Source organism: Epinephelus moara, chromosome 20 (genome assembly GCF_006386435.1).
Source record: "Epinephelus moara isolate mb chromosome 20, YSFRI_EMoa_1.0, whole genome shotgun sequence".
NCBI lineage: Eukaryota > Metazoa > Chordata > Actinopteri > Perciformes > Serranidae > Epinephelus > Epinephelus moara.
Window position 1 is genome coordinate 15816854 of NC_065525.1, and position 27981 is coordinate 15844834.

Genomic DNA, 27981 nt, shown 5'->3' on the forward strand with positions numbered 1-27981 from the left:
GTATTCCTATGTAGAATATAAGCAGAGTCTTAAGGTCTTGACACATCTGGGGCATTTTTTTGTGTGCCATTAATTTGAACATCAGTATATGTTTTCAAACTGTTTTTTTGTTTTTTTCATAAGTACCTTCACAAAGAATGGAGTATTACACAGCAAAAAAGCAACTTAGGTCAATTTTTCTATGCTCTAGTACCATGAATAGAGGCACAGGGTGTCTACAGGTATAACCAAGTTAAATTTAAGACTGTTAAAGACCTTTTTAATACCACCTTATATGAAATTTAAGACCAAACCTGCAATGGAAATACACATAATACATACATGTGTGCATGTGTGTGACACACATGTAGATACTCTTTCCAAATAAACCCACTGATGTCAGTTCAAAATGAACAGTAAGGAAAAATGACAACAATTGAGTGAGTTTAAGTTTAATGTAAAAAGGAAAATAAAAAATCTCATTGCTGTCACAGATGCTATTTGTTGTTGCAATATTCAGAGAAATACTGTCATTGGGTCTGTCAGGCTGGAGAAATTTTCATGGTAATGTGACCAAAGATATTTAAGACTCATTGAATCTGAATTTAAGACAATTTAAGACTTTTAAAGCCTTATATTAAGAATTAAAGGACGTGTGACACCCTGAGGCATCAGGTGTCAAACAGACGTAGCATGTCACATAGTCGCATCGCCGCCAGTATAAATAGTTTTGAAGCAGGCGAGTATTTTGCATTTTTGTGTTGTTTATTTCTGTGTTGGGAGGAAAATATAGGGAGAATAAATGGCAACAGATTAAGAGAACACATTATCACTGATATCAAAACAGCACAGAGAGTTACAGCAGAACAGAGGAGTCACATTCCATCCTGTTCTTATGAGAACCTCTTATCCCATTAGTACAAGCAGAGGTGGGACTGATGCTTGCAATCACATACAGGCACATTTCCTAGTAAAGCACTTAGAGATAAAAGGGTGTGTTTGAAGAGAGAGAATATGTGCGTGTGTGTGCGTGTGTGTGTGTGTGTGTGTGTGTGTGTGTGGCTGTGTGGCTGTGTGCACGTGTGTTTGCGAATGTAAGTACAAGAGAAGGGTGAGTCTCTGCGTTTCAGTGTTTCAACACCCTCACCTCTCAGCCAGAACCTCAAGAGGAGTTTTTCCCTGAGCCCAGCTCCTCACCATCCAGCCTGAGTCCATTGCTGCCAGGAAACCTCGGGCGATGCCGGTGCCCATGGGCCAGAAGGGCTGGAGACAACAGCGAACACCACATTAAACCACCAAATATGGCCACATAACAGCCATGGATATGACAAAAATGGGTAAAACAAAAAAAAAAGTTTTTCTTTAAAAAGATTTAAAGAACAACTTCAGGTGTACAGTAAAGCGTAGTCTTTATGGACAACTTCAAAAACTTCTGCCGTCTCGCTCACCTCCAACAGGCTGTCGCCCACGAGCGCCACCAGGAGCTTGTGGCCGTTGCGTTGGCGCACCATGGCTGCGTTCTCTGAGGCATACATGCAGGTGAAGTCGAACATGGCTACGTCTGGCTGGCCGTAGTGGTTGATGGCAAAGTCCAGCGTGGGCAGCTGGTGGTTTGTGGAGAAATCGGCAGCCTCGCGGGCATAAGACAGCAGGGCAGCCTGGTCCACATTAGCCCTGGACAGCAGCATCTCTGTGTCTGCATAGTCCTGCAGGAGAGATAAGAGAGATGAGATTAGAAGTGGCATTTAGACAAAAACTGATAAAAGAGAGAGATTTCCAGGGAAATGTGATGAAACAGTTACAACTCTAACAATCAGCAGTTCAGGCAGTAGCAACAGAGTCTCCAAACTAAACCTAGGCATGATGCAAGACTTACTCAGCATATAAAAACATTGGGCGGCAGCTACATACCAAAACTATAGACAAGGAACAGCCAAGTCTGTTGCACTTAAGCCAAGGCATGGTATTACACTTAAGTCCCATTTTACAGGAAAAAAAAAAACTTGCACTGGATATAAAAAGACCATTTACACCTGGTATCAGCGTGCAATCTGCATCTAGGCAAGTTATGTGATTAAGGGAAAGCACATTATTAAAAAGGTGCATAAGCATGCAGAACACTTTGCAGTCACACTGACCACACCCCATTTGGAGTTGGTTTGGCTCTTACTGTGATCTTATCTCAGCCAACAGTTTATGCATCTGTAAACCTTGGCCACATTATTTAGGAAAACATATCTTTCACACATCTTGCAAGGTCACCTAAATACACCCATTCTTGACATCCCAAGTAAACCCTGCAAAAAGCTGCATACTGAATACATGAAGATATCAAACTATAAAGCAGCATCGCTACCCTCAACCTGGCACGGTCCATGTTTGTAAAATAGAGTTGTTCCGATAACAATATCATTATCGTAAATACCTTTGATACTGACAGTCTATGCACTGCTCTTACACCATTAAATTTATTTAAAAAATCTTTAGTAGTGTCACACCTGGAGAAACTGCAGATTTATACAGGTGCTCTAGAACAGTAGCACGTTGCCCTGTACAGCCAATGAAAACTACAGTCTTTTAGAAAGGCAGAGAAGAATTGATTTCTGGTAATTAATGTAATGTTAGCCATTAGCAAAATGTCAGAAATTTGGCAATATATACTGAATCATAGAAAGTTCTATGGCATTCATTATGTTTATATGTTAAACAAGGTTTTAACCTGAGTAATACTGTACAACAACGACAGCCATCATTTCACATTAATACAAAGTTAGTAGTATATGTATAATTCTCAAACGCAATGGTATCGGATCAGTCCTTGGTATCAGCCAAAATGCATGTTCAGGTATCAGAATTGGTATTAGGAAGAAACAAATGGTTTTGGAACATCTCCATTGTAAAAATCTGTCTGCTCAACCAAACTTGGTTGCATATTCATTTCTAAATCCCAATGCCAGCACAATCATGACACTGAAAATACATGTTAATAAGGTGTGAATACAAAGGCATGTAAGCAGATATTATTTAGATTCAGATCATATGTTAATAACTGTTGGAAAGTAGAGCCAAAGTGACACTAACATAAGGGATGGGAATCTCTGAGCACCTCACGACTCCATTCAACTCCGATTCAGAGGGCCACGATGTAACTAGCAATTCTCAATGCATCGTGATGCATCAAATTTTTAGTGAGGTATAATGTAAACACCATGCACATGTTTATGGCCGTTATGTTTCACCATCCAGTTGGTTCAGCCGTAAGAAACATACAGCTGAGTCTTACAAAATTGTCACATATTGACTTCTCTGCATCGAGACATAATCTTTCAAGGGAGAATGACATTTCCTCGATCTGTGAAGCTACTCAGACTATCTTAGATATTCTACTGTATGTAGGAGGGCAAATAAAACCTCACAAAATTACTATTAACATTAAAAACAGCTGTGTAATAATTTATTGTGACAGTGGTATGTGTCATTTGGCAGTAGTGACATTGTGTAAACTTAGGAACAATTCAAAGTTGACAGCCCCTTTGAGACTTCACTGTGCCACAAAGAGCTACAAACACTTGCAGTGGAATGAACTGTGCAGTTCACAAGTCTCTCCAACATGTAGCATCAAATCACTGCATGCTTTCAAAGTGACATGTTTTCACAGAGGGCGGTGAGAGGCACATTCTTCCATCTTCGGGCTCCCTGGCTGTGCAGTGCCAGGCTGGCGGTGGAGGTGATTTTGGGTGAGGGGAAGGGCAGGGTAGTGGAAGATATGAATGAGGGCTGTTTTCTGATCTGCAGCGCTGCCTTGATCTGTGTGGACCCGACGCTCTCCTACCATCGCTACCACCCTTCCTCTATCCCCTTTCCAAGAGGGCAGGACAAAGTCAATTACATTGCTATAAAAGGATCTGTCTAGGACTCTGTATTAAAAGGGAACTTCCAGAAGTTACTACCCCAGTAAGTTATGACTTTTCATTAACACATGCCTTCATACTCCAAATCCCCTCAGGCCTCAGTTTATACCAAAACCTCATTAATGTCATCAGCTCACCATGAAAACATACACAGACTTGTACTCACATCTAAAAGGATCTGAAGAACAATTATGACTGTGACGAGGGTTGCACAAACGCTAATTCAAGGGACGTTTAAGGCCATTTACAATCCAGAAAGCCACCACACAAACACAGCATACCTTCAGTTATATTTGTACATGAAGACAGACATGCAAAAAAGCCTTTCCTGTTTCCTGTGGAAAGTGGCCAGGGAAAGGAAACTACTGTGTAAAGCGAGGGCACAAACACTCAATAAGTGTGCTTGAGTTGGCAGTTTGTTCCTGAACACTGCTGGCTTGGTTAGACCATTAGGCTGATACTGGGCAAAAACAGAAAGAGCATAAAAAGACTCAAAGAATGAAAGAGAGTGAGATGAAAAGAAAAGAGAGAAACAGACTTTTGATTTTGTCAGCCTGTGCGTACATATAGCCTTTATGTCTACTACAGAGAGACAGAATGAGATGCAACAGTTTTTAAACGCACACAGACACCCAACACGTCGAGCTGAGATCCAGTCTTTGATCACTCACATTCAGAATGACTCCTTTCTCCAGCAGGCTCTGTTTTTTGGCAGTCATCACAAAGTAGTGCGTGTCATCCTTGTAGTAGACAATGTTTTCCAGGTCAATACCTAAAAAGCCCAAGAGAAGAGATGTACTGTTATATAGCAAACACAATTGGTTTCCTTATGCCATGGTTGGCTGTCATGTCGTCATTAGAGGAGCAATTACCCGACTCAGAGCACATAACCAAAGCCCCAGGGACATTGTCGTTTCAGCAATAAACTGTGGCAGGCTTGGCATCGGACCTAATGATAAGCATTTTAATTGGATGAGCTGAAAAAATTCAGAAATGTGATCCAAGGACAGGATGATTTCTCTTGTTTACCTCCACTGCTCCCAGGAACTGCTATTGCTTTTTTGAAGCTGTATCCTGAGGTGTTGTGTCTTACAGTTACCTCAAAAAAAAAAAAAAAAAGGCAGTAAAACAGATCCGTAACATACCTGTTGCTTCTCTGAGGTCTTGAAAGAACTTCTGGTTGAAGATGAAGGCCACGCCGCTGATCTCCTCAACCTTTGCCTCTGCTGTCGTGTTCCTGTTAATGAAGTTTGCAGTGATGGCAATGGCAAGCTTGCCCCTGAACTCCTTACGCCGAAACCCTAGAGGAAATTACAAGAGGAAGAGGAAGAGGAAGCCTTTCAAGGTCAGGAATCAGAGGGCACAGACCTGCGACACCATAAATCCAAAAACAAAGAGTAAACCCAACCACTTATGTGCTCATGTTTGCTTTTACGTCAAACTGCACGACATAAATGCAACCAGATGTTCTGCATCATGACAACGTAAACAGATTTCTAGTTTTTCAAGCCGTGTGATTACAGTTCATAGCCGTCCCAGAGGGAACCTGATGCTTCCCTTCATTGATGCTGCAGTCAGTAGTACAGAGAGGGGTCATGGTACTTTACTCCACAGGGGTTCCTGTTGCCAGTGTGGCTGTGTGTGAGGCCCTAACACTCATAGAGGAAACAGACAGCCAATTCAACAATTCCCTTTTTGCTCCACCGGGACAGCCGTCAGAAATGCTCTTTGGACATAGCAGACAGACACAAACAAACACACACATACATACACAGATGTGCACAAATGTTCATTCATTCACACGAGGAACGGAGTGAGGTCAGGCACTCGACCACAGCTGTACACAAGGGAGATCATAATCGTTGTGACTAACCTCCAAGTCGGCTTAGAAAAAACAAATAGTGCTGTTTGTGCTTCGCCTTGTTCAGTCAAGGGGAAAAACGGCATTGCAAATGCATTTCTCCCAGTCAGTGCATGTGGACTTGCCTGGTAGCGTGTTTCTCCTTCCATCTGCTCCAATGATGACATCAAACTCCAGCTCGTTGACAGGGTGCGTCCTGGGGTGGACCTCAGCCCTCCAGCCTATCCCTGAGAAAACATAGCGTGTGTAATCAGACAGAAATGTATCAACAGAGCCAGCTTAGAGCCTCTGACAGACCAAACACATGTTCTGTTTCCATTCATTTTTCTTCGGCTTGTCTTCTAGTAGTTTGACTCACTTACTTTCAGTCTCTTGATCTTCAGGGGGCTCAATAAGACCCTTGAACTCTACGTTGACATGGATCTCAATGCCCAGCAGGAGAGCCACTTTGAGCAGCATCAATTGAAGCTGACGAATACCTATAATACAATACAAAGAAGGAAAGAAAATGTGAATGAACTGCAAAACCCACAAATGCATCTTCCAAGTACATACAAGACATAAAAATCGCTTCCTACAAGCAAATATGCCATGTGCAGTATGTTAGTAGTGTATGCACAGGAGGGCAAAACATGTCAAGTGTACTCACTGATATGATCAATAGCACCAGCACAGAACTTTCCATAGAACTTCTTGGCCCCGAGGCCCCTGAGGTCCTGGATGGTGAAGGGCCAGAGGTGCAGCACATTGTTCCTGGAGAAGGCATCTCTCTTCTCCAGCAGCACCACTCTGGCCCCTAGGAAAGCCAGCTCGATGGCCGTACGTAAGCCGCATGGTCCCGCACCAATGATGAGACACTAAATACAGAGAGATGCAGATATTGTAGATGAGCTATAAGAAAGATGTCAACCATACACATGGATAACCAAAGTCAGGACAGCAAAACCACTGCTAATCTTTCACCACAGACTAAACATCTATCTAGTCAGACTGTGTCTCTGCTTGCACTTGGATCTCACCTCTTAAAAAAAGCACTAGCTCACCAACATGCTTAAGTTGTTTATTTGAGTTTAAATGCACCTATTGTGAGTCACTTTAGAGAAAAGCATCTGCCAAATAATACGAGGCAAATAATGGGATGCAACCCATGAAGAGAGTAAAAACCTACAAAGGCAATGGCTGATGAACTAAAACACGCTAACAAAAATGATCATTTTAGCCATGTTTCCTTATTTTAGCTTGACCCCTAAGCTAAAAAAAACAACAACAAAAAAACGACATAAGAGATAACATAACATAAGCTAAGCTAACATAAGAGACCAAAAAATAAGCTAACATAAAAGCATTGGCTAAATAATATGAGGTAAATAATGGAATGCAACACATGAAGAGAAAAAATCTAAGGCAATAGTTGACGAGCTAAAATAAGCTAAGCTAACTCAAGCAAGGATAAGTTAAGCTAAAATAAGCTAACATAGTTAAGTATTTTAGCCGTGTTTCCTTATTATAGTTCGACTTCATGACAACATAAGACATAACATAACATAAGCTAACATAGTTACTTATTTTAGCTAGCTTGATTTAGCTTGACTTCCAAACTAAAACCAGCCAACTTAAGAAACATCATGAGCCACATTGCCTAAGTTAGGCTAGGATAACATAAACTAAGATAACATAACATAAGTTAACATGAACTAAGATAAGACGACATAGGCTAAGCTAAGCTAAGTCAACTTGGAACTTCAACTAATTATATTTTTTGAGATAAATGGTTAGTATTTCACTGCTGGAAATTTGGTCTTTTATTAAAACTAAGCTGTCTATGCAGTAAAAGGACTGGTGCTATATGACCAGAGACAACAGAGTAAAACGACTGTGGCATTTGCTTTTGCTGAAGAGGTAGAAAACCTACAACTACCAGAATGCACTGTGCTGCATTGAACCAGTAAACGCTCCTGTTGGTGGGTGATATAATCGTCAGTTTGACATGATGGCGGCCGGCTGTTAGCAAACAATCTCGTGTTACAGGTAACGGTAAGCTAGCTAAATTAACGGTAATGGTATGCTAATTTGGAAGCATGGAAATATACAAGTCAGTAACAGCATCTTGGTTTATGTTTGATCAGCCCTGCTTACTTTTACCATTTGATTTCAGTTTTTTCGGCCTTCATTTTCACTATACAGGAAGCAATATGGCACCCACTTCCTGTTCAGAAACTCTCATATTACTGCCGAACAGGGCACAAACATAATCTTAGATGGAAGGAAGTTTACCACAGTTGAGCTGGTTGAAAAATCGGTGCAGTATTCCTTTTAATTTAACTTTATTTACAAAACCTAGTCTTTTAATTCAACTATTCAACTTTTCAACAAAAATAATACAGCCACTTTATCAGCCTCAAACCTCATTTTGCGGTTGTATACACTGCAAACTAGAGGAGGTGCTGAATCAGGTATCTAAGAGTGAACTGAAATGAACTCAACTGAGATTAAAAAGTGTCCCTGCAGTGTCCTTTCACATAAAGCAATCACACACCAGCCTGGCTGGTAAACACAGGCATCACATTACATGATTCTTAACATCCAGGATTAAATTTTAGCTCTCACTGAACTGAAGCCACGAAGAAGTAAAGCTGCCCTTAAATGAACTATTCAGTTGGTCATGATTCAGGCTTACCTTTGAGTTGGCACAGACACGGCCCTTCTTGTACTCCTTCTGGCAGGCCCTCTTGTCTAACTTTGCCCAGAGTGCCTTGGCCTTCCAGTAGTTGAGTTTGGACTTGAGCTTGTGATAGAAGATCCTGTACTCGCCGGGCTTGACTTCCAGGTAGTCGCACAGCTCCTGGAAGGCCTTGAGCGTCCCCTTGCATGTGGTCCCCTGGACGAAGTTGTCGAACAGGACATGGGCCTTATTCACCCCATCTCCTCCAGTTGCACCGGCACCTCCATCCCCCATAGTCCAGACTCACACAGGGCTGTGAGGGCCCTTCACCCCCTAGGCAGGGGTCTCTGGGTCCAGCCCCAGCCCTGGAACACACTCTCTGGTGGAGGGCTCTAACTTCCAGCCTCAGGCATCTTTATTCTGTAAGAGGGAGAGACAGAAAACTCAGTGAATCATAGAATGTAGTGCAGAAAAACAAACTTACAAGATAACAGCTTTCGAATACTTGACTGATATCAACACTGCCCAATCCAACATAAACAGAAGCATTAATTAGACACAAGTCATCGAGTTGAGTTCCCCCTCTTAATGAACGGCCCCCAATCTTCTCTAACTAGACAATCACAAGCATGACAGCTGGTCAGACATGCATCAAAGCAACTGAGGATAAAGACCAGGTCATTTAAGGTCTCGCTGTCATTCTTCTGCAGTTACATGACCTAAAAAAAACTCTTATCTGTCCAGGAATGAGGCTGCTGGACACAAGACGGGCACTGAACCCACACAAAGCCAAACAGGAAACACTCAGGGCACGGGTGTTGGACATGTCTGTGTGGCACAAATTACTCGAGATGCAGGAAATGGTCAAAACAAAATTAAACTCATTCAAGAAAATGATTTGGCATTGGAACAATGTTTCAAGAAACCAGAGATGCAGGTTTGCTATAGCTTCCTAAGTACATACTGAGTGAAAGTTGACCTTTCTGCTGGTGATTTACCTGCTATGACTTGCAGCAGTGCTATTTTATGTGCTAGGCGTTTTCACCCCCAGGGGGACCAGATCATTCATGTTGTCTGGCGTCTGTGGCTCAGCTGTCATGAGTGGAGTGTCTGATAAGCTCTCAGACTTTAACTCTAACTGTATGTAATAGCATAGGTAGCCTTTACAAGGCAAGCATTACTCAACATCAGCAACAAAAAAATAAGAGGCAGATAATGGAGAAGAAAAGGATGAAAGAAATGCCACAAAGCTCGAAGACAAAAGTGGCAATGGTGGCTGAGAAAAAAAAGGGCTCTGGTTTGCATTAGCTCCCCAGGGCAACGGTGCAGAAACTTGCTTTGCTTGTTAGAGGTTCACAGTGGCTCAGCAATTTGGATACGTAACTCTCTGCCATTAAGCACACAGAAAGGCTCTTCTAAGAATAAGCATCAATTAGTAAAACAAAACTTTAAAGAAATGATTTGACATGTTGGCAAACCTGTTTACATTTTCATATCATATTAGTTACTGCCAGGAGACTGTTAACTTCGTAAAAAGACTAGAAACAAGCAACAAAATCTGCCAACCAGTGCCTCTAAAGCTCACTAATTAACATATTATCATGTCAGTTTTTGTACAGAATAAACAAACAAGATGCAACATATTAGTTTGAGAGCTTTAGAGGTGCTGTTGGGGAGATTGTGTTACCATTAGACAGAGCCAAGCTAGCTGTTTCCAGTTTGTACAACGGATGATAAAGAGAACTAGATACAGCATTGGAGGTGGGGCCCCTTTCAGTCCAATAAAAACTGCTCATTGGCACAGAAGGCAAAAAAGGTCAACTTCCCAGATGTGAAAGTATCTGGATTTTCTGCATCATTGGGCCAAAATAGCAAACACACCAGAGACTTTGCTACTCAAACAGCTAACTTTCACCGACCGAGCCATCTACTTTCGGTTAAGCACACCACTAACTTGGATGACGATAAAATGATTTACTCATCAGCCCTTTTAGACTTTTCAAATGATACTGGACCAAATGGATACAATTCTTCAGCTCAGACCAAAGATTCGCAACAAGATGAGTTGAAACAGGCAACAACTACTACTACTACTGTCAGTTCAGACCAATGCAACTAGATGAGACGGTGTATCATCTCTATGCAACAAATCTCTGTACTTCTGTTCTGATTTCCAGCTTTTCAGGCTTATTTTGTGGCTGAATATAATTTGTAGCTTCCTGAAATATGAATAAGAATAGTGATAGTGAGTGATAGTGAGATACTGGCTGCAGTTGCATTTGTAGCAAATTAAACAAAACAAGCATCAGATGGACTGTATTTGTAATAAATACGCCACAGAAATATGAATAACCGCTACCAATTAATCAGTCAATCAGAATGTGGGGAGGAGATAAGCACATACAGCAAGCAGAAGTAGCGACCCACCGTCTGACACCAACACACTGTGAGAGCAGAAATAGAGGGCACAGCAAGGATGACTGGCTGTTGAAACGGGTGACATGCTTTACGTTCTGAAACCAGCCAATGGCAATATAACCAGCTGAGTTGCAGGTGCCACAATCAGCCGCCTTGAGTCGAGCTCAGACCGGCCAGTTCACACTGCAGCAACTTTTCTCTGCAACGTTCTAAAGCGGTTTCGTCTCGTTGCAAATCTTTGGTCTGAACTGGGCTTTATACTGAAACAAGTCATTTCACGGGGGTTGTGACACTTGAAAAAAAGCATCCACTGATTTACAGACTTTTCTTTCCCAATATAATTTTATGGGGAAAAAACGTTTGTGCCCAATGGCATCATATGACAGACCCGAAAGTTGTAGTTACACAATTTGGCCACTATGTCAAATTGGCTTCAAAGTCTGGCGCCCTCCTGGGCACCTGGTCTTTACACCAAGCAAAGCTAAGCTTGACTAAGCTAAGATAATTGTCTCTTGGCTCTAGCTTCATATATACTGTGCAAATATAACAGTGAAAATCTTTGCAGGAAAGTAAATGTGTGTTTCCCAAAATATCAAACTATTCCTTTGGGATACACAGTCCGTGTGTGTAAAAAAATCATCTGTTATATTGTTTATTTTCATTTACAGTACAGATTAATGTAAGACATTAAAGGGTTAAACATTTATGTGTAGGACCTAATCTTTTGCTCCAAGGACAGAGTCAACATTCAGGTTAAGACAGGACTCAGTTACTGAAATCCCGAGCAACACACAGTGATATTTACACTGTCAGCCTCTTTCTCTGTGAACTCTCGAGCTTTGTACTGGGCTGTCCAGGATGTTGAGCTAGTTCATGAAGACCAGTGTCGTCCCAGCCGGTCCCAGTGGCAACACATGATGAAAGGGAGGCAGGTACAGAGGTCAGCTGGCCTCCTTTTCACACATTGCCAACTCCTCAGTGTAGTGAAAACAGCAGGCTCTGGGGTTTGGCTCTGCCTCAGTCAGTCAGGATCAGGGCTGAACGCTGCACTGCCAGCACGGACGGAAAGGGCCTCTTCCAACACGAGCAGTTAGGTAACCTGTTAAATTATTTCATCTGTGAGTAAATACAAGGCTTGACAAGCACTTAAAAAAATATTTTTTAAAAATCTGCACCTGCAGCGGTTGCGGTTTGTGGTAACGTATGTGCGTCACATCATTTTAGTAGCTTATATGCAAAATACTGTCTAACACTGGTCCCTCTGTTTAACAGTCAGCATCAACAACACTGATCACACAGGCATAACAGGGATCCTCTGATCGACTGGGTGTCATCGAAACAGCCAATGTTTATTACAAATGACTGAATCGATCGTCCTTAATTCTCTAGTCAATAATAATGACTGTGGAAACAGGCAGGGCAAATACATAAACGTCACTCAAATAGTCATCAGGCATCTGAAGCCTGTTCCTGTTCATTTCCACAAAGACTTGAGATGCTGTGGTTGATTTCAGAGCAGATGGAGATTCAGTCAGGCTTGCAGTTTCTTTAGTGTGTAGCAAGTGCTGGTGGGGCCTGTGATAGCACGCCACTAACGAACCAAGATAACAGACAGTTTCAAGGTTATTTTCTACACAAAAATAGGCCACAGTCAGACTCTCAGTAGGTATGTAAATTGTAATCTTATCAATCCCAATAAGCCCGACAGGAGTATCTTAAAACAAAACAGGTCCTCTGCCCTAAGTTCTTACACTCTGCTCTTTGACCCTGCTAATGGTTTTCAACATAATGTCAGGAGACAAGCAAAGAGATCACAATTCATCAGCACCAAGGCTGTTTTATGAGGCAGAGCAGAAGAAAGCAGGTCACCTCAAACTCCTCGCTCAAAGCCTCATAGTTAAAAAGAAGATACATCAAACAGAGCAGGAGCTTGGGAGAACAGTTTCAGAGGGGCAATAAATCACTTCACGATGAAATCAAATCTTTTTTGCAAGATCCAACTTGAACCTCTTGCTTTGCTACTTCCTCCGTTCATAGCAGGGATCGAAGGGGTTCCCTCTGCGGGCTTTTCGTTTTACTGTGAGGACACACAGTTTATGGCAACGCATGAGAGATGAGAGGGTACTATAACCTTTATGACACACATCTAGCGGTAAACATCCAACGCAGTTTGAGCTCTTTGAAGGAAATGCAACTTACTGACATGCTGTGTCACAGTGTGTGTTTGTGTGATGTCAAAAGATAGTGCAGCTCAGGCAGGTCTGTTGTGACATGCTACACCCTGACTCAGCTTAATGCCAACAATAAACCTGGCCTATAATTTGAATAATAGTAGCCTCCTGCAGAGACCCATACGCTCACTCAAAAATAAATGCTGCAGCATGTGTTTCTGTTGGGCAGAGCATGGTGACGGATTATCACATTTACATTACTGGCCACAGTAGCAGCAATGTGACATTAATAGTATCAAGCAAGGGGGGGGGGGGGGTTATGAAAAGGACAACTGTTTCTTTAGTTTTTCTACGATTCAAAAATTCCAACAAAACTATTATAAGTGGATAATAAACGGAACAAAAATCAAAGGAGCTTTGCTTCAGCACGCACTCAAAATCTCCTGACATCTGGATGAGCCACCGCCAGGATTTCACGCATTCACAGAATTCACACAAGAATTTACACACACAGCATCAACCCCCCCCCAGTATGCACACACACACTCGCACACACAGCATGCCTTTGCTTTATACTGGCTGCATTACATCATCCTCTAATCTAAAAATAGAGCCAGAGATTAGGCCACTAGGCTACACGTTTGACAGCACTGCATTTACACACTGTTATCACTGCCACTATTCCCAGTAGTAACAAATAACAGACTATATATTAGAGTAGATTTCAAAGCTAAGCATATTGTAAATTAATGTTAATCACAATTTGTGGTATTTTTGCTAGTTTGGTCACTGTAGAAATAAAAAAACAACCTGGAATACTACATTATTCCCTTTTTTTGTCTGCACCTAAACAGGATCAAAGCCACAGTCTTAATAAAAAAACATAGATAACAGTGAAAAATATTGGCTCCAAAAACATGTCATTTTCTCTGTCCATCATTTAACAAAGAGCAGAATACTAAGCACAATGTGCTGCTCTCTGACACGGTCAGTTAAAAAACAACACAGAGGCTTTGAGGTAAACAGGTTAAGTTAATTGCTTATCCGCCATAATGACGCTGAATAACTGGGCTGACTGTAAGCTGTGTCTGTGTCAGTGTTTGTCCTTAAATAACATTTCGTCCCTAGTCAGTGTCCAGCTCAGGCATGACTGATGCTTGGAGGACACCCTGGAGATGAAAGCGATATCCCGATTCACCTCCTCCTCTCATCCATCAGGATACTTGGCAGAGAGCAGGAGAGATTGCAGGATGCAATGTGATCTTTCTCCCTGAGCGGTAGAGGTCTTCACAATAATGGATGTACAAGCAGAACATTTAGTCCATCAAACCATATTCACCAGTTGCAAAAAACCTGTAATGACTGCTGGATCTGACTGTTTTGTGTCTCTGCTTATTTCTTCCTGTTCGCCTTATGACAGCTGCCATTTTGTCTTTGTTCTCTGCAGTTAACGATCACCTTAACATCCCTCTTGTGCTCATTATGATAAGTCACTGGAGATGGCTACATTATAGTTTGACTATAATGCTAATTACAGAGAAATGCAGCAGCAGGTGTGGTCTATTCAGAGGCTGCCTGCAGGCTGTAAATAGATCACAATGACAACAAAGGTTGAGTAGTTAACTCTTTATTGTCCATTATATTCAGGCTAGCAACTAGGGAAAGTTCACCACCATTATCATGTAAAAGAAAATGCATAAAAACCTCAACTTTGGATTTTGTAGCTATGAAACAAACAGAGATACTTTACTTAGATCCTGGTTAGCCGTTTCCCCTGCTTTCAGTCTGTACGCTAAGCTAAGCTAAGCTAAACTAACTGTGTCCTGGCTGTAGCTTCACATTTTATTTCTTTAACCTTTATTTAACCACGAAGTCCCATTGAGATTGAGTCAAACTATTTTTTGGATAATAAAAAATAATCATCACTAGCAGCTAGTTGGGCAGTATCAAGGTTTTAAATGGTAAATGGACCTGCACTTGTATAGCGCCTTTCTAGTCATCCAACCACTCAAAGCACTTTTTACACTATGAGTCACATTCACACATTCACACACTGCTGGCTGAGGCTACCCTACAAGGTGCCATCTGCTACTCAGTTTTTAACACCCTCACTACATGATGAAACAGCCATCAGGAGCAATTTGGGGTTCAGTAGACTGTCAATTGCAGACTGGAGGAGCCGGGGATCGAACCGCTGATCTTCCAATTGGTGGACGACCCACTCTACCCCTGAGCCACAGCTTCCCCGTCTCAAGGCATAGCGGGGTATTCAGTAATCCAACAGTATCATTTTCAAAACCGTCAAAAATACATATGCTCCTCTTTTTATCAAACTGATACGGAGATGCTGTAATAAGGCGATGCAGTGCACAGTATGGGCCACCAGAGGTCAGTCTATTTGTGGAACAGGCAGCTGAGCTGAGAAAGATGGTGACTGCAGAAGTGGGTAAAATGTTACAGGACTATTAAAAAGCAGGCCAGCAACAAGAGAGATGGCGGGGAAAAAAAGAACAGCTGTAAAGCCTGCATATATCTGTCAGGAGGCGCCAGCTGTTTGATTTTTTTTGTACAAATATGGTCATATACTGTACAACCTAGTGAAGTGTCAGGCGGTTATGAAGGTATGAAAGAACAGATACTGCCCACGCCTACCTACTGCTCTAGTTATCTTGTAATCAAATAGCTTAAAATCTGACAAAAAATCTTACATGATAAATCCTTCTTAGCATTTTCACCATACCTGCTTCTTTATCCTCTTTTTACTCATTTTTCTAGTTTACTCTGAACACAACTGTCTGACATCATGCCATATGTCCAACATGTGTGATTATTTATTCTGAAATCAAAAAGCAAACTTTCAAATGTTATGAATATGTGGGTAACCCAATAAGGATACAAATACTGAGCCATACATGGCAATCCCAAAGTCCCACATTGATTTGGTACCCTCACAGTGATGCCTCCAGCTACTATTTACTCATCAAAGGAGTTTGAGAGTGTGTGTGAGTGTGTGCGTGTCTGCCCCTTTGCACAGCTGTGCATACCAACTAAGGTGTAAGCAAGATGCAGAAAAAACAAGTCCATTCATAAAATTAGGCTGTTTGCCCACATAGTTAAGAGCACCAGCCTGTCATTTCTTCCAAGTGTATTCTTTTATTCATATTTCAAAAGAAGTGGAGCTTTGTCAGGGATGCTCATCGTCACTGTGTCTGCCTGTAAACCCTCACTGTAAACAAAAGAAGGGAATTCAAAGCCTCGGGGTAAATGCCGCAAGCTAAGTCTGAGGGTATCATTCAGACTCAAGTCTATAAACAGTGGTGTACAGAGTGTTTGTGGAAATCAGAAGATCAAAAACTGGTAGAAACATAAATACCTAAAATGAGGGTTATAATGGATCGTCACTCCAAACATTATCACAGCGTGCCAACAGAATGATAATACACGTGAAGCTTAAGTCAACAAGGTGACTGAATAGCTGTGTTACACCCTTTGATATCTGTTATTGTCCATATATATATTCATTATGCCTCTACGCAAACACTAAGCTCAGTGCTGCTATTCATATACACAGGACCAGCCAACAGGAGCGCAGACAGTTGTGTCTCTATTCACAACTTCACATCAGCAGACAAAGCCTCCGAGCTCACAGAGCACACAAACATTTGTTGACTGAAACTCAACTCACTTCTGGCAGAGGCCGTCTCCAAACCATCTGGCTTTTGAATCACTTCTGCTTCTGACAGGCGGGCTGCACTGCACAGCTGAGCACTTCATTTTTAGCTTCCACAGCCGACGCAGATTTTCACCGACACCAACAAACAGATCAACCCCTGAGCCGATAAACATATGATTTCCATGTTGCCGTCTCCTAAACGCTAAGCAGACTGACACATTAATGCTCAGTGCAGGGGAAAAACATCATGTTCTCGGTCACATTCATCACATCTGGGACTTAAAGGACAACGAGTACGTGCAGCATCCTGCGTTTGTGCCAGCCTCATCACTGGAAGCATGTGCCATCTTCTCTCTTTCCTGTCAAACCACTGCGTGCTTCCCTTCAAACGGATCCTCTTCATTGTTTTATGAGAGGCAATTAAAAAATGCAGTGCAAGTACTTCATGTCCTTTTCATCTGAAATTCTTTTCATTTAATAAGAAAAGTACAGTCCTTCAGAAGTGAGAACTTTAAGCTATCTATGCAAATATGGATATGTGCTTGACTTTGCAGTACAGAAATGGTAGTAAAAACTGTTCATACCACCTACCAGTGTTGTCACAATACTGGAATTTTGAACACTAGTACACAATTAACAATAAGAGAGAGCATGAAAGTGCAGTTGGTAATTAGAGTTATACCGATACCAGTATCGGAAATGCCTCCAATACTGCCTAAAATGCGGCATCGGGTATCAGCGAGTACAGCCTATGACCAATCCGATACCATGTAATGCCACACGTCATTACGCATACGCACGCTACAGGCAAACAAAACAGAAATGGAGCGGAGTTTAAAAAGCATTCTACTGTAGCCTTTAAAATGTCTTTTTTACCAAATTGTGTGGCTGCACTTTAACAGGTGTCTTGATCTGTGTCAACACTGAATAAAAATAATTTAAAAAAGTTTTATGGCATTCATTCTACGAGTTTTAGGAGTTGAGACATACAACGATTCATATCCCATCCATTTTTATTTTATGCGCTGGTATTGGATCGGTACTCAGTATCGGCAGATACCTAAGGTTCAGGGATCGGAATCGGTATCGGGAAGGAAAAAGTGGTATCGGTACATCTCTATTGGTAATGGTCTATCAATACTGTGGAAAATAAGCATTGAAACCATTTCAGATATTCAGAATTGATAGGTATAAATAAATCAATATTTCTGACAACATTACAACCTACTTTTTGTCTAGCTTTAAACTGTAATAGAACAGCTAAGAAGTTAGGGTGTACAACACATTGTTTTTTCGTCATCACAATGTCAACTTGCATGATAAAGACTACAATATAAGACTAAAAAGACAACAATATTGCACTCAGGTTTAATACCAAGTTCAAGGGGGGCTTCTGTTGCTGCAAATTAGACCCAGCTGGTAACACGGAGTGTGCAGTTTCCATAGAAATGCAGCCACCCAAGAAGGCTGGGAAAGTGATAGACAACACTTAAATGAGACCGCTGTTGTTCTAAGAAAAAGAGCATTCTATTTCTATATGGATTAACCAACAGTTTAGTTTCATTTTCGTTGCACCCTTGCGTTCTGCTGCTCTGTGTGTGCCCAGAGTATGCTCCGCGCTCCAAGAGCACGGCATTCTGAATAACTGAAAAGCATTTAAAATTTCAACTGAGAGCCTAGTCCTAGTCCCTTTCACTAGCCCGGTGTGCCTACACATTTTGATAAATAAAGGCCTGTCTCAATTAGACGCCTGGTCTGGTTGCCAAGCAGTGCTTTTTTTTTTTTATATATATATATATAAGTTCCTACGGATGTATAAAACCAGGTTGCTGGCTACCTCAAATTATCTGTCTATTCCTTGATTACCCTATAAGTTTTTCATATTCCTTTAGTCTTTATATTATCTGAAGCCTAATTTTTAAACAAGTAATATTCATACTGGTTTCAATAAACGATTTGATTGTGTTTCCCGATCTTTGCTGATTAACAGTTTTGTGTTAACAGAATCAAAGGCCTGTCCCATATAGATGCTTGTCCCAAATATAGGCCTGTTGATATCAGTGATTTTAGCAAATAATAGCCTGGGCTATTAATTGAAGTTTTACAGTATTCCAACAGTGCCCCGAATTAACGGCCCACCTCCAAAAACAGAAAATGAATGCTGATTTTGTGGCAAATGAATTTGTGGGAAACCCTGGGTAGTACTCCAAGATTTATACTGGTTCCAGTCTGCTCAGTTGTATTATCATGGAAATTCCTCAATTCTGTGCTAAAAACGAGAGAAGGTTTAACTGAATCTGAGCCCCATTACATTTCCATATCTACTGGCCTATATCACACCCATTCCAACCATGACAGGGGATTTCAAATGGATTGGTTTCAAAGTGCAAAAAAAGCATAGCCAATGGAAAAATTAACATCAAATCTCTGTCTGAGACGACTCAGGGGAGTATTTACTGATGACAAAGGTCTTATGAAATTCATATTAGCAACGGATTCAGGGGAGTGTGAGCCTGTGCCTAGACGTACAGCTTAAGGGTGGGTGTCAAACATGGCTGATTAGAGCTGCCTGCCAGCACTTGCCGCAGCTATTTGATTTAGGAAACATGTCAAATCCCAACTCAAATGCCACTTTTCCCACCTTCATACCTTTCATAACAAGAGCAGAGCCGGCACCGCAGCTATGTAACCATAAACACAGACAACCACAAGAGGGTATTAAGGGGAAAAATGCAAGAACGCTGTAAAGCACAGCTATCAATAGCACCGCTCATAAAAATCTCCATGGATTTTAACATTTGGCTATCTCTGTTGTTGATTTGCATACTTCACACCAGAGCGTGGAGTGAGATGGAGGCATGTATCTGGTTACTCATATACTCACATCCGTCCTTCCCTGCAAACTAGGAAGTGTAACCTGAGAGCGGTGGGCAAACACAGTCAACACAGACTAGTCTCCAAGGCTTAGTCATGACCATTGTGGAATGGAGGTATGCAGGAGAGAAAGAGAGGATGCCTCAGACCGGCTACAGGACCCGTTAAACTGAACTGAGAAACTGTAAGAGAAAAAAAAGACAATCTAAATAATCCAAAGACTGATAAGAATTAGGCTGTAGTACATCCAATAATATCTAACACGTCAATCAGAGTTCCATTTTTTCCTGACAAACCAAACATCTCGACTAGACTCCTTTTTCTCTCTGTGTGTTCGGACGTGAAAGGATGATGGACAGGAATATAAACAGCTGGGCCGAGACACAAAAACTAACCTTCGAAGGCCGCATAACTAGATCACACATTTAATATACAAAGGCTACCCCATGGTATGTTTCTTATTCTGGCAGGCCATGGGAAACTACAGTAACTCTCCTCTCTTCACCATATTAATTACAAAGCCAACAGTTAAACTTCGAAGACGCTCAACAAACGGACAGAGTTCTAGTGTGCGTAGGTGGGTGTTGAATGTGACAACCACGCAGGCTGGAAACTAGCAAAGAAAAAATGGGAAATGGACTAATACTCCCGCTGCTGACATCGTGTGATTTCTTGCCAGGGTTGACTGAACTGATAGAGTGAATGACATTATGAATACTTTTTATAACAGTGGAGATTTGTCCTCATTTGTCGTAAGGGAAAAACTTGAAATACTGATTCTGACACCTGTCAGAGGAGAAATGTAATAATGAAGTCACAGATGTCTGTGAGCGTATGTCTCTTCTTTTATTTTAGAAACTGATTTACAAGTGTGGGGTTTATACACACACATGTAGAGCTAGGCACTATATCTTTATCAAATTGATTTTGTGATATGAGACTAGATATAATCTCATATCTGGGATACCGTAACATAAGTGTTGTTTTTTTCTGGTTTTAAAGTGATGTAATTTTCTGTAATTACCAGACTGTCCTAGTTGTTCTCTTATTTGCCTTTACGCACTTTGTCATTATATCCACAGGGGCTGCCTAGGGCTGATATGGTCCGAAAATTATATCACAATATTTTTTGGCTGTATCTCGATACACAGTATATATCTCAATATTTTTAATTCTCCTATAAAGCACTGCGTTAATGTTAGGACCGGGAAGACAAAATCGAACATAATATTTCTGACCTTTTATTTCTGATTCTCATTCAGAATGAAATAAATCTGAATGAAATCATTCGGAATTAAAGTCTTTCCAGGTAGGTTACATGGAAAATATTTATTCCGAATGAGGGTTTACACGGGAGATCAGCTTAATCGCCTTTTAATCGCCTGTATTCGGGTCCGCGCAAGGTTTGGGGCAGGGAAGGTTTCTTATTGGATAGGGGGCGGGGCGGATGTTACGTGTTTACGTTTACCGGGAGAAAACACTGTAGTCCTCGTTCCGGATAACAAGATGCTTGACGACGCCATTCTTTGTGCCTTTTTCGGGCTTGTTTTGCTTATATTCTTGAAGCAGCAGTACGACCACAACCTTGTTCTGCTAATGCTTCGTCTGTTGAGGAGGAGAAGGGAGTCAGAAGGTCGAAGAGGGGAGATAGAAGACCGTGCTGTGGCGAATGGAAACCGGTGAGTGCAACGAGTCCAACTGCTCTACCTCAGCCCGTTGCTATGCGCGCTATATACGTCATTGCGTGAGAAGGGCAAGGACACAAGCATGCGCAGAAAGACCGGAATGAACTTAAAGAGGAATGAGTACAAGTGCAAGAAATTCTTTCATTCAGAATTAGAAACAGAAAATTCCAGCCCCTTACATCGGATTGAATTTTCAATCACATTGGCAATTTTCATTCCGAATTAGGTGTTTACAAGATCACTTTTAATAGGAATGAACTTTCATTCCGAATGAAAAGGGAATTAAACTGTCCATGAGAGATTCTAATCATCATTTGGAGACCCCTAAGATGACTGAGACTGTCAATTTTTTTGGGCCAATCAATGTGCTGTGCAGTGTACTTCTTGGGACGTTTTGGTCCCCAGATTTTGCAGAGGAATGAGAACTCTTGACTTTCATGCTGCTCAATGTACAGGCTGCAGTGGCATGGAGTAGGAGAGACTCTGCACTATAAGGCTTTGAAATAACATTATCTTCTCTCTTCTGCTTAGAAGTGGTGAATTTACAGCTCACAGCAACTTAATACGGCACAGTCTCTGGCTTCTGTTTGACATCTAGTGTCAGCAAAAAATGTTGTTGCACGTTTCTGATTTGTTGTTAGCACAGTTAGCTCGTTTCTTATATTATGTGACTACTGCTGTCGGACTGAACATCTCACTGAGCCTGTTCAAATCTTAAAACCTTATATGAAAAAAAATTGCTGAATTATCATATTGAACAGTCAAATTTGATTCAACTGACATTATTCCTATTTGGGTACAGCCCTAATATCCACATAACTGATTTGAGGTATTTGGTCAAAAAACTGTTATTTGATTTTCTCCATATCGCCCGGCCCTACACACAAAGTGTAAATTGATGTCAACATGCAAAAACAATAGAAACAGCAAGAAAAGCTGTAATATTCTCATTATTAAAAAAGTTAATGAAAATAAGCAGTGGAACAGCAAGAACAAACTACATTTCACTGAGGAAAAACACATTACCAAAACACTGCCAAAACAACAGCGACAACAACAACAACATCCCAGGCGCAGTCTGCCATGTGGACATACTTTATTCAACATTCTGACATTTATTTCTTCCAGATTTACCATCATTAGTGCATCATTTGAAGATGATCAATATCGTCTGGCAAGACCAAAGACACTGATGGCTGCCATGCAAAGCTTTGACAAGACATGCAACGGTGACACAGCCAGCACAAGCCGTAATCCTGTCACATCCACACTTGCTTTCTCTAATCTCAGTGCGTGGGCGCGATCGTGAGCAGTTTAGATGGTAAACAAGCTGCGGGATGTGTAGGGATTGGAAGATGAGGGAATCAGCAGAATGAGCTACCGGCAGTGCTCTCTGCATCAACAATGACTCGCTAAGAACTCCCTATCGCCTATCTAGACCTGCGGATGCCTTGACCTTTCTCCAGCACTCTCAGCTCCTCAGATTCAGACTTGTGACAGCCTGTCAGAGTGCAGCAAAGCAGCTGCAGGGACCTCGTAATCCTGAAGGCTCCAGTTGCAATTGAGAACTAGGTTATAGTCTCACTAAATAAACAACCAGAGCTGGATACCCAATAGGTTGACTGTAAACTGAGGACTGTGGAGAGCAGGTACACAAATATCAGCTATCCTTATTGGTATGAAGTTTAGCAAGTGAGTGCATACTCACCTCGTTATCTGATTCTTGCTTTTGCTCAGACAGAAACCGAAATCCCATGTTTGCATTGTTGCATTACTGCTGCATTTGATTCTTTGACTCACTTTGCAGTTGCATAATCAATAATATGAAGGTATGAAGTTTGGGCAGAAAGGTTACATTTTTGTTTAAAAAGAAGCTACACCTGTATTTTCAGCTGAGCTAACTTGCAAAAGCTCCAAAAAGTTTATTTCCCCCATCTGCACGTCAAACCCATCAAGAAAACTTGTAAATATGTCCCAAACTGACGACGCAAAATAAAGTCTGGATTACACACACATGCACATCAAACAGACAGTAGCGTGAGAATATGCGCTGTAAGAGTGGCTTTCTTCCCAGCCTCACATTGCTCAATCATTTCATCTCCCTCATGCCAGATCCACTAAATAGTTCAGCACACCCAGGACCAGAGGAAGGTCGGCTTTCCTGCGCAGAGCTGCAGGCTGATCCAGTAGAAAGGTAACTGAACACCCACACAGAGCCATGAAGGATGATGCTGATAGCTTTACAGAAGAAAGCATGAAAACAGATTCCTCCCAAATTACTCTTTAGTCCCTGGCTGTCACAAATTACAAGATGCAGGTGGGAGTCGAATCAAGTGTTTGACAGGTGCAGCACCGATTTAAACACTAGATGAAAAGTACTTGGCTTTAAGTCATGTTTCTACATCTAAACAGACAGTGGGGGGGATGGATTAACATGGAAGGAGGTGGAGTAGATACACCATACATGCAGCACCCCAATGAATTTAATTCCAATGTGAGAAGTCACAAGCTTTGATAAATGCCAACAGGAAATTCTTGTTGCTGTTGTAGAACCAAAAGAAACACAAAGTTGAGACTAATTTATGAAATTAGGGCTACATTTCTTCAAAAAACGGCCCATTCTTTTTCCAAAAAATGTCATGCCTTGTGTTATATTACTTACTAATTACTTACTTAGATTTTCCAAGACACTACTTTGCCTTCATTTCTAGCTATTGGCCATAACTACATGTGTATCCTTAAATAACATTTTTGTATCACTTTGTCAGTCTTAATTATCTATTCAAAATCACTTTATTGATACTGTAACAACAACCTGAAAAACTGGTCAAGCGTAGCCACAGACCTACCAAAAAGCTTAAGTTTAAGTAATCATGTTTTATTTTTCTGTAACAGAAAATAAAAAAGTACTACATTTTAGGGGAATCGCATGTTGTAAAGACAAACGCCTGATCGGGTTTGGCATCACCCTACCTACAGAGAGACCAAAACCAACACCTGTGTTCACCGATCATACCTGGCAACCTCCTCACCTAAGACACTGCACAAAAAAACTAGCCATGTAGATGTCAAGAAACCGTTTTTGTTGATGTACAGGTTAAACAAATTCAATACAGTACAATGTACAACAAGAGGTTAACCACAGTGGATATTTTTGAACAGTTACTCATGTCTGTATATAGGTTAATTTTGCAACTGTTTTGTTTGTTGCACTGTGCACCACCTGGGTCTGGTCAGAGCTAGCTAGCAACACCATTTAGTTGGTGATTAACGTTAGTCATGCTGTCCTGACCCAACAGCATTGCTGCAGAAAAATTGTGTACACCCTCTGGCGTCACTTTAGTCGCCCCAGCAAGTAAACAGCTCAATTTTGAGTTGTAGACTTCCTTCAGCATTGTTAACTATGTCACCACTGTTAGCTATGTTAGCACTGTTAGCAGTGTCAGGGCAGTGGTGCTGACGACGAAGTTAACAATGCGAAATGGGTTTTGCGCCTCAAAACAAAGCCTCATACTCATTGGGGCAACCTGTTGGCAAACCAGAGGGTGGCCACCATATTTCCGCAATAACATCATCTCACCAAATGAGCGGCACCACTAGCTAGCTCAAATCCAAACAAGTGGTGTGCAGTGCAGAGCGACTACCGTTAGCTAACCAGCAGAGACTCGAGAGTGGACAGTGGGCTCCATCTTTCCACGTTAACACAGCTAGCTGGCTGTCTGTCAGCAAAGCCAAAATAAAATAAAAAAACAAGACATTTACATAACAAAACATTAAAAATGTCACCACCAGCTCTTTTAAATGCAGCACTACAGCTAACTGAATCATTAGAGAGCACCGGACTAAAAGGAAAGCACCTTTTGTATTTCCTGTTTTGTTTTGTTTTCTAAAAAAATTAACCAGTTAGTACCAGTTAATAGGTGTAGGGCTATTGAAAGCAAAATTAACCAAAACTGACATCCCTACCTATAAGTAGAGGTGTTGGTGGGTATATTTTTGGACTTCGGACAGAGCCAGTCAAGGTGTATCCCTCTGTCTCCAGCCTTTATGCTAGGCTAAGCTAACCACATCACATCTACAGCTCTGTACTCAATGCACAGACATGACACCGGTCAATCTTATCATCTTAGTCTAGGAGAAAAAACACTTAATAAGCATATTTTACAACATATTGAACTGTTGCTTTAAATACTACATTAACCAAACTCTCATTTCACCTTGTGTTTGAGAAAGTGGTTCAGACAGCTGTGGCAGCGTCCCTGAAGCAGGTGTAAGCTAAGCATCTTTCTGTATAATTAAGCAGGTATAACCTCATGGGGGCACGAATACAAGCCCTCCAATTACCTACCCATACTAATATCACAGCAACAAGACTCAGATTCACAGGTTGTTACAGTTAAAGGGGTAGAAGCGTAGCTATGTTCAACCCACAGACAGATCTCCAGCCCGACTCTGACAGAAAAAAAGACCAGGAGACAAGGCCTGTGTAGGTTTGTTCACCTTCTTCTGGGAAAGAACATTTAGTGGGCTTGTTTCTCCATCAGGCCTACCAGACAAGAATTCATCTCTTGTCCAGATAGGCCGATAACAAGGCTCCAGGGCTCCTCCACACACAACCAGAGAGTGAATGTGAAATATGATGTGGTCTCCAGGGGGAAGGACGGTTTACTGGAGTGAAAGGGCCTGACATTAGAGGGAGGTACACGGCTATATGCTGAGCAGCTGTTAGATGCTTCCTGAAGCCTGATAGCTGAAGAGGACAAGCTGTTATGTACGTTACAGAATATAAAGCTGCTGTGTCAAAATAAGACCCGACTACAGGCTGCACCAGCCTGATGCTTGTTACCACCCACGGGTCTTGATGCTCTCTTTTGTCTATTAGAGAACAGAGACACGAGGATCCCAGAGTTCGGACCTCAGCAGGTCAGGTGGTGGCAAAGGCAGACTGATCATCTGTTCTTTAATAACTATCAGCCAGTGCTAACACTTTGAACAATTAAATTAAACAGTAGAAACAGCCTTAAAAGGACAGTCCACTGCAAAATTATAAATACAGATTTTTCCTGAACTGTCCCTTAAGGCTATAATAACTTCTGCAATGCTGCATAATAGTCAGCGAAATTATCCCTGACTGTCAGGAGTCTCCACCCATGTGATATTCTGTATAATATTCAAATCAGTATAATATCACTTGTTGTCAACAAGCAACATTTCAGAGGACCAAAACAAAAGCTGACCTCCATGTTATTTATCATTCACTAAGCAAGATTGTCAGCAGTTTGCACACACATAGCTGAGACAGATGTCACGTGACCACGGTTCTATTTGAGCAGTAGCTCCCTGTTTGCAGAGTTGAATGCTTAGATAATACTTTACTGATTTTGAAGTTGACATATGGGGTAAAAGGTTTGTGTTTAAGTAACATGTTTAGGAATAAGCTTGGGGGTGTCTTACTTTAGGTTCAGGTTTGGTGTGGTAAAGGTGAGAGTAAGGACCAGAGGTAACAGTCACACAGAAACAAAGGAGTGAAAACATGAGGAGTCTTTGTATTCTAGTGGTTAAGACACCTCACACGTAACAGGTTGCTACAGTTGGCTGGGCATGTAGTGCACAGTTTTTGACCTTGTTTAGCAAACAGTGAGCTAAAAAATGACAGAAAACCTCCACAGAGCTGAGAACTGCAGAGCTGGGTATGTCTCTGGTGGTATATCACTACAAGCAGCACCTTGCTTTATGAAACAGGCATGAGTCAAGGCAAGTTCCAGTTAACAAGACCATTAACCTGCAATACGTAGGTAGAAGTTCACTGGAATTTTGATGGGAATGATTGGACACATGACAGATATCACGTACAAGATGCAATTTATGAGTCACCATGAGTTGTGTTTTTCTACAACACGGTTTTATTGCCATGCTAAAAAACCTGTTTGATATAGCTAAACTTTACACAATGACTTTGTATGGGGCCTGCTTCTTAAATACATTTAGGCCTAAACAATCAGTGTCATTCATCACACACACACACACACACAGGGGGAAAGCGAGATTGCATGGCTCTGCTATAGTGTTCAAGGGTCAGCAGGCTGGCAAAATGTAAACCGTCCCATTCACTTCAGGAATGCATTTGTCACACTGGCCTACTTCTGACCTGCAAGGTACTACTAAAAAGTAAGTATATAATCCAGAGGTGTGAGAAATCCTCAAAGCAAATAGACCGGGGGGGTCATACTTGTAAGTCATACACACAATTCAGCCAGTGGCTTTGCTGTAAGCCCTCCAAATCTGACCTGCATGATGCCAAGTTTAAGAATGAGTAAGTAGTGAGGATGGAGAGTGGTGTCAGATTGATGCCAATTCATCAGTCATCTCATATGTCCTTACAGGGCCTCAAAACTGTAGGGAATGGGAAGGAAATTCTTGACATAGGTCTTCAGATATATTTCACCCTGACAACAGTAACCTGCTAACCTTAATGGTATCTTAATGGCTTTTACCAGGCTGTTTGGTTTTACAACGTCTGTCTGACTCAGCTCTCAGGAATACACTAATCATCCCATGACCGTACTCAGTAAAGGACACAGTTGAAGGGGGGGTTCTGGTAATTGTCTTTCAAAACACTTATTTCCTTACAGTGAGTGCTTGCTGCAGGACACAACCCTCAAACAGTTAACACCATGCCATTAGCATATAGTTACTGAGTCCTTTTAAGGACTTTCTGCAGACTACAGTATGCACGTTGGTTTGACA

At 41.5% G+C, this 27981-nt stretch overlaps 1 protein-coding gene across 14 annotated transcripts in view; it reads right to left on the bottom strand.

The window, feature by feature from the left end:
• The window catches only part of mical3a (microtubule associated monooxygenase, calponin and LIM domain containing 3a), an 81267-nt gene that overhangs the window by 49914 nt on the left and 3372 nt on the right, over positions 1-27981 (bottom strand). For all 14 annotated transcript variants that reach the window (XM_050072356.1, XM_050072353.1, XM_050072340.1 and 11 more), the window contains exons 2-9: positions 8429-8833; positions 6401-6608; positions 6114-6230; positions 5877-5978; positions 5036-5191; positions 4562-4662; positions 1428-1685; positions 1127-1242 (exon numbers count right to left, since the gene is read on the bottom strand). In XM_050072356.1, coding sequence (XP_049928313.1) covers positions 1127-1242; positions 1428-1685; positions 4562-4662; positions 5036-5191; positions 5877-5978; positions 6114-6230; positions 6401-6608; positions 8429-8707 — 1337 coding nt within the window. In that variant the 5' untranslated portion in view covers positions 8708-8833. The remainder of the gene's footprint in view (positions 1-1126; positions 1243-1427; positions 1686-4561; positions 4663-5035; positions 5192-5876; positions 5979-6113; positions 6231-6400; positions 6609-8428; positions 8834-27981) is intronic.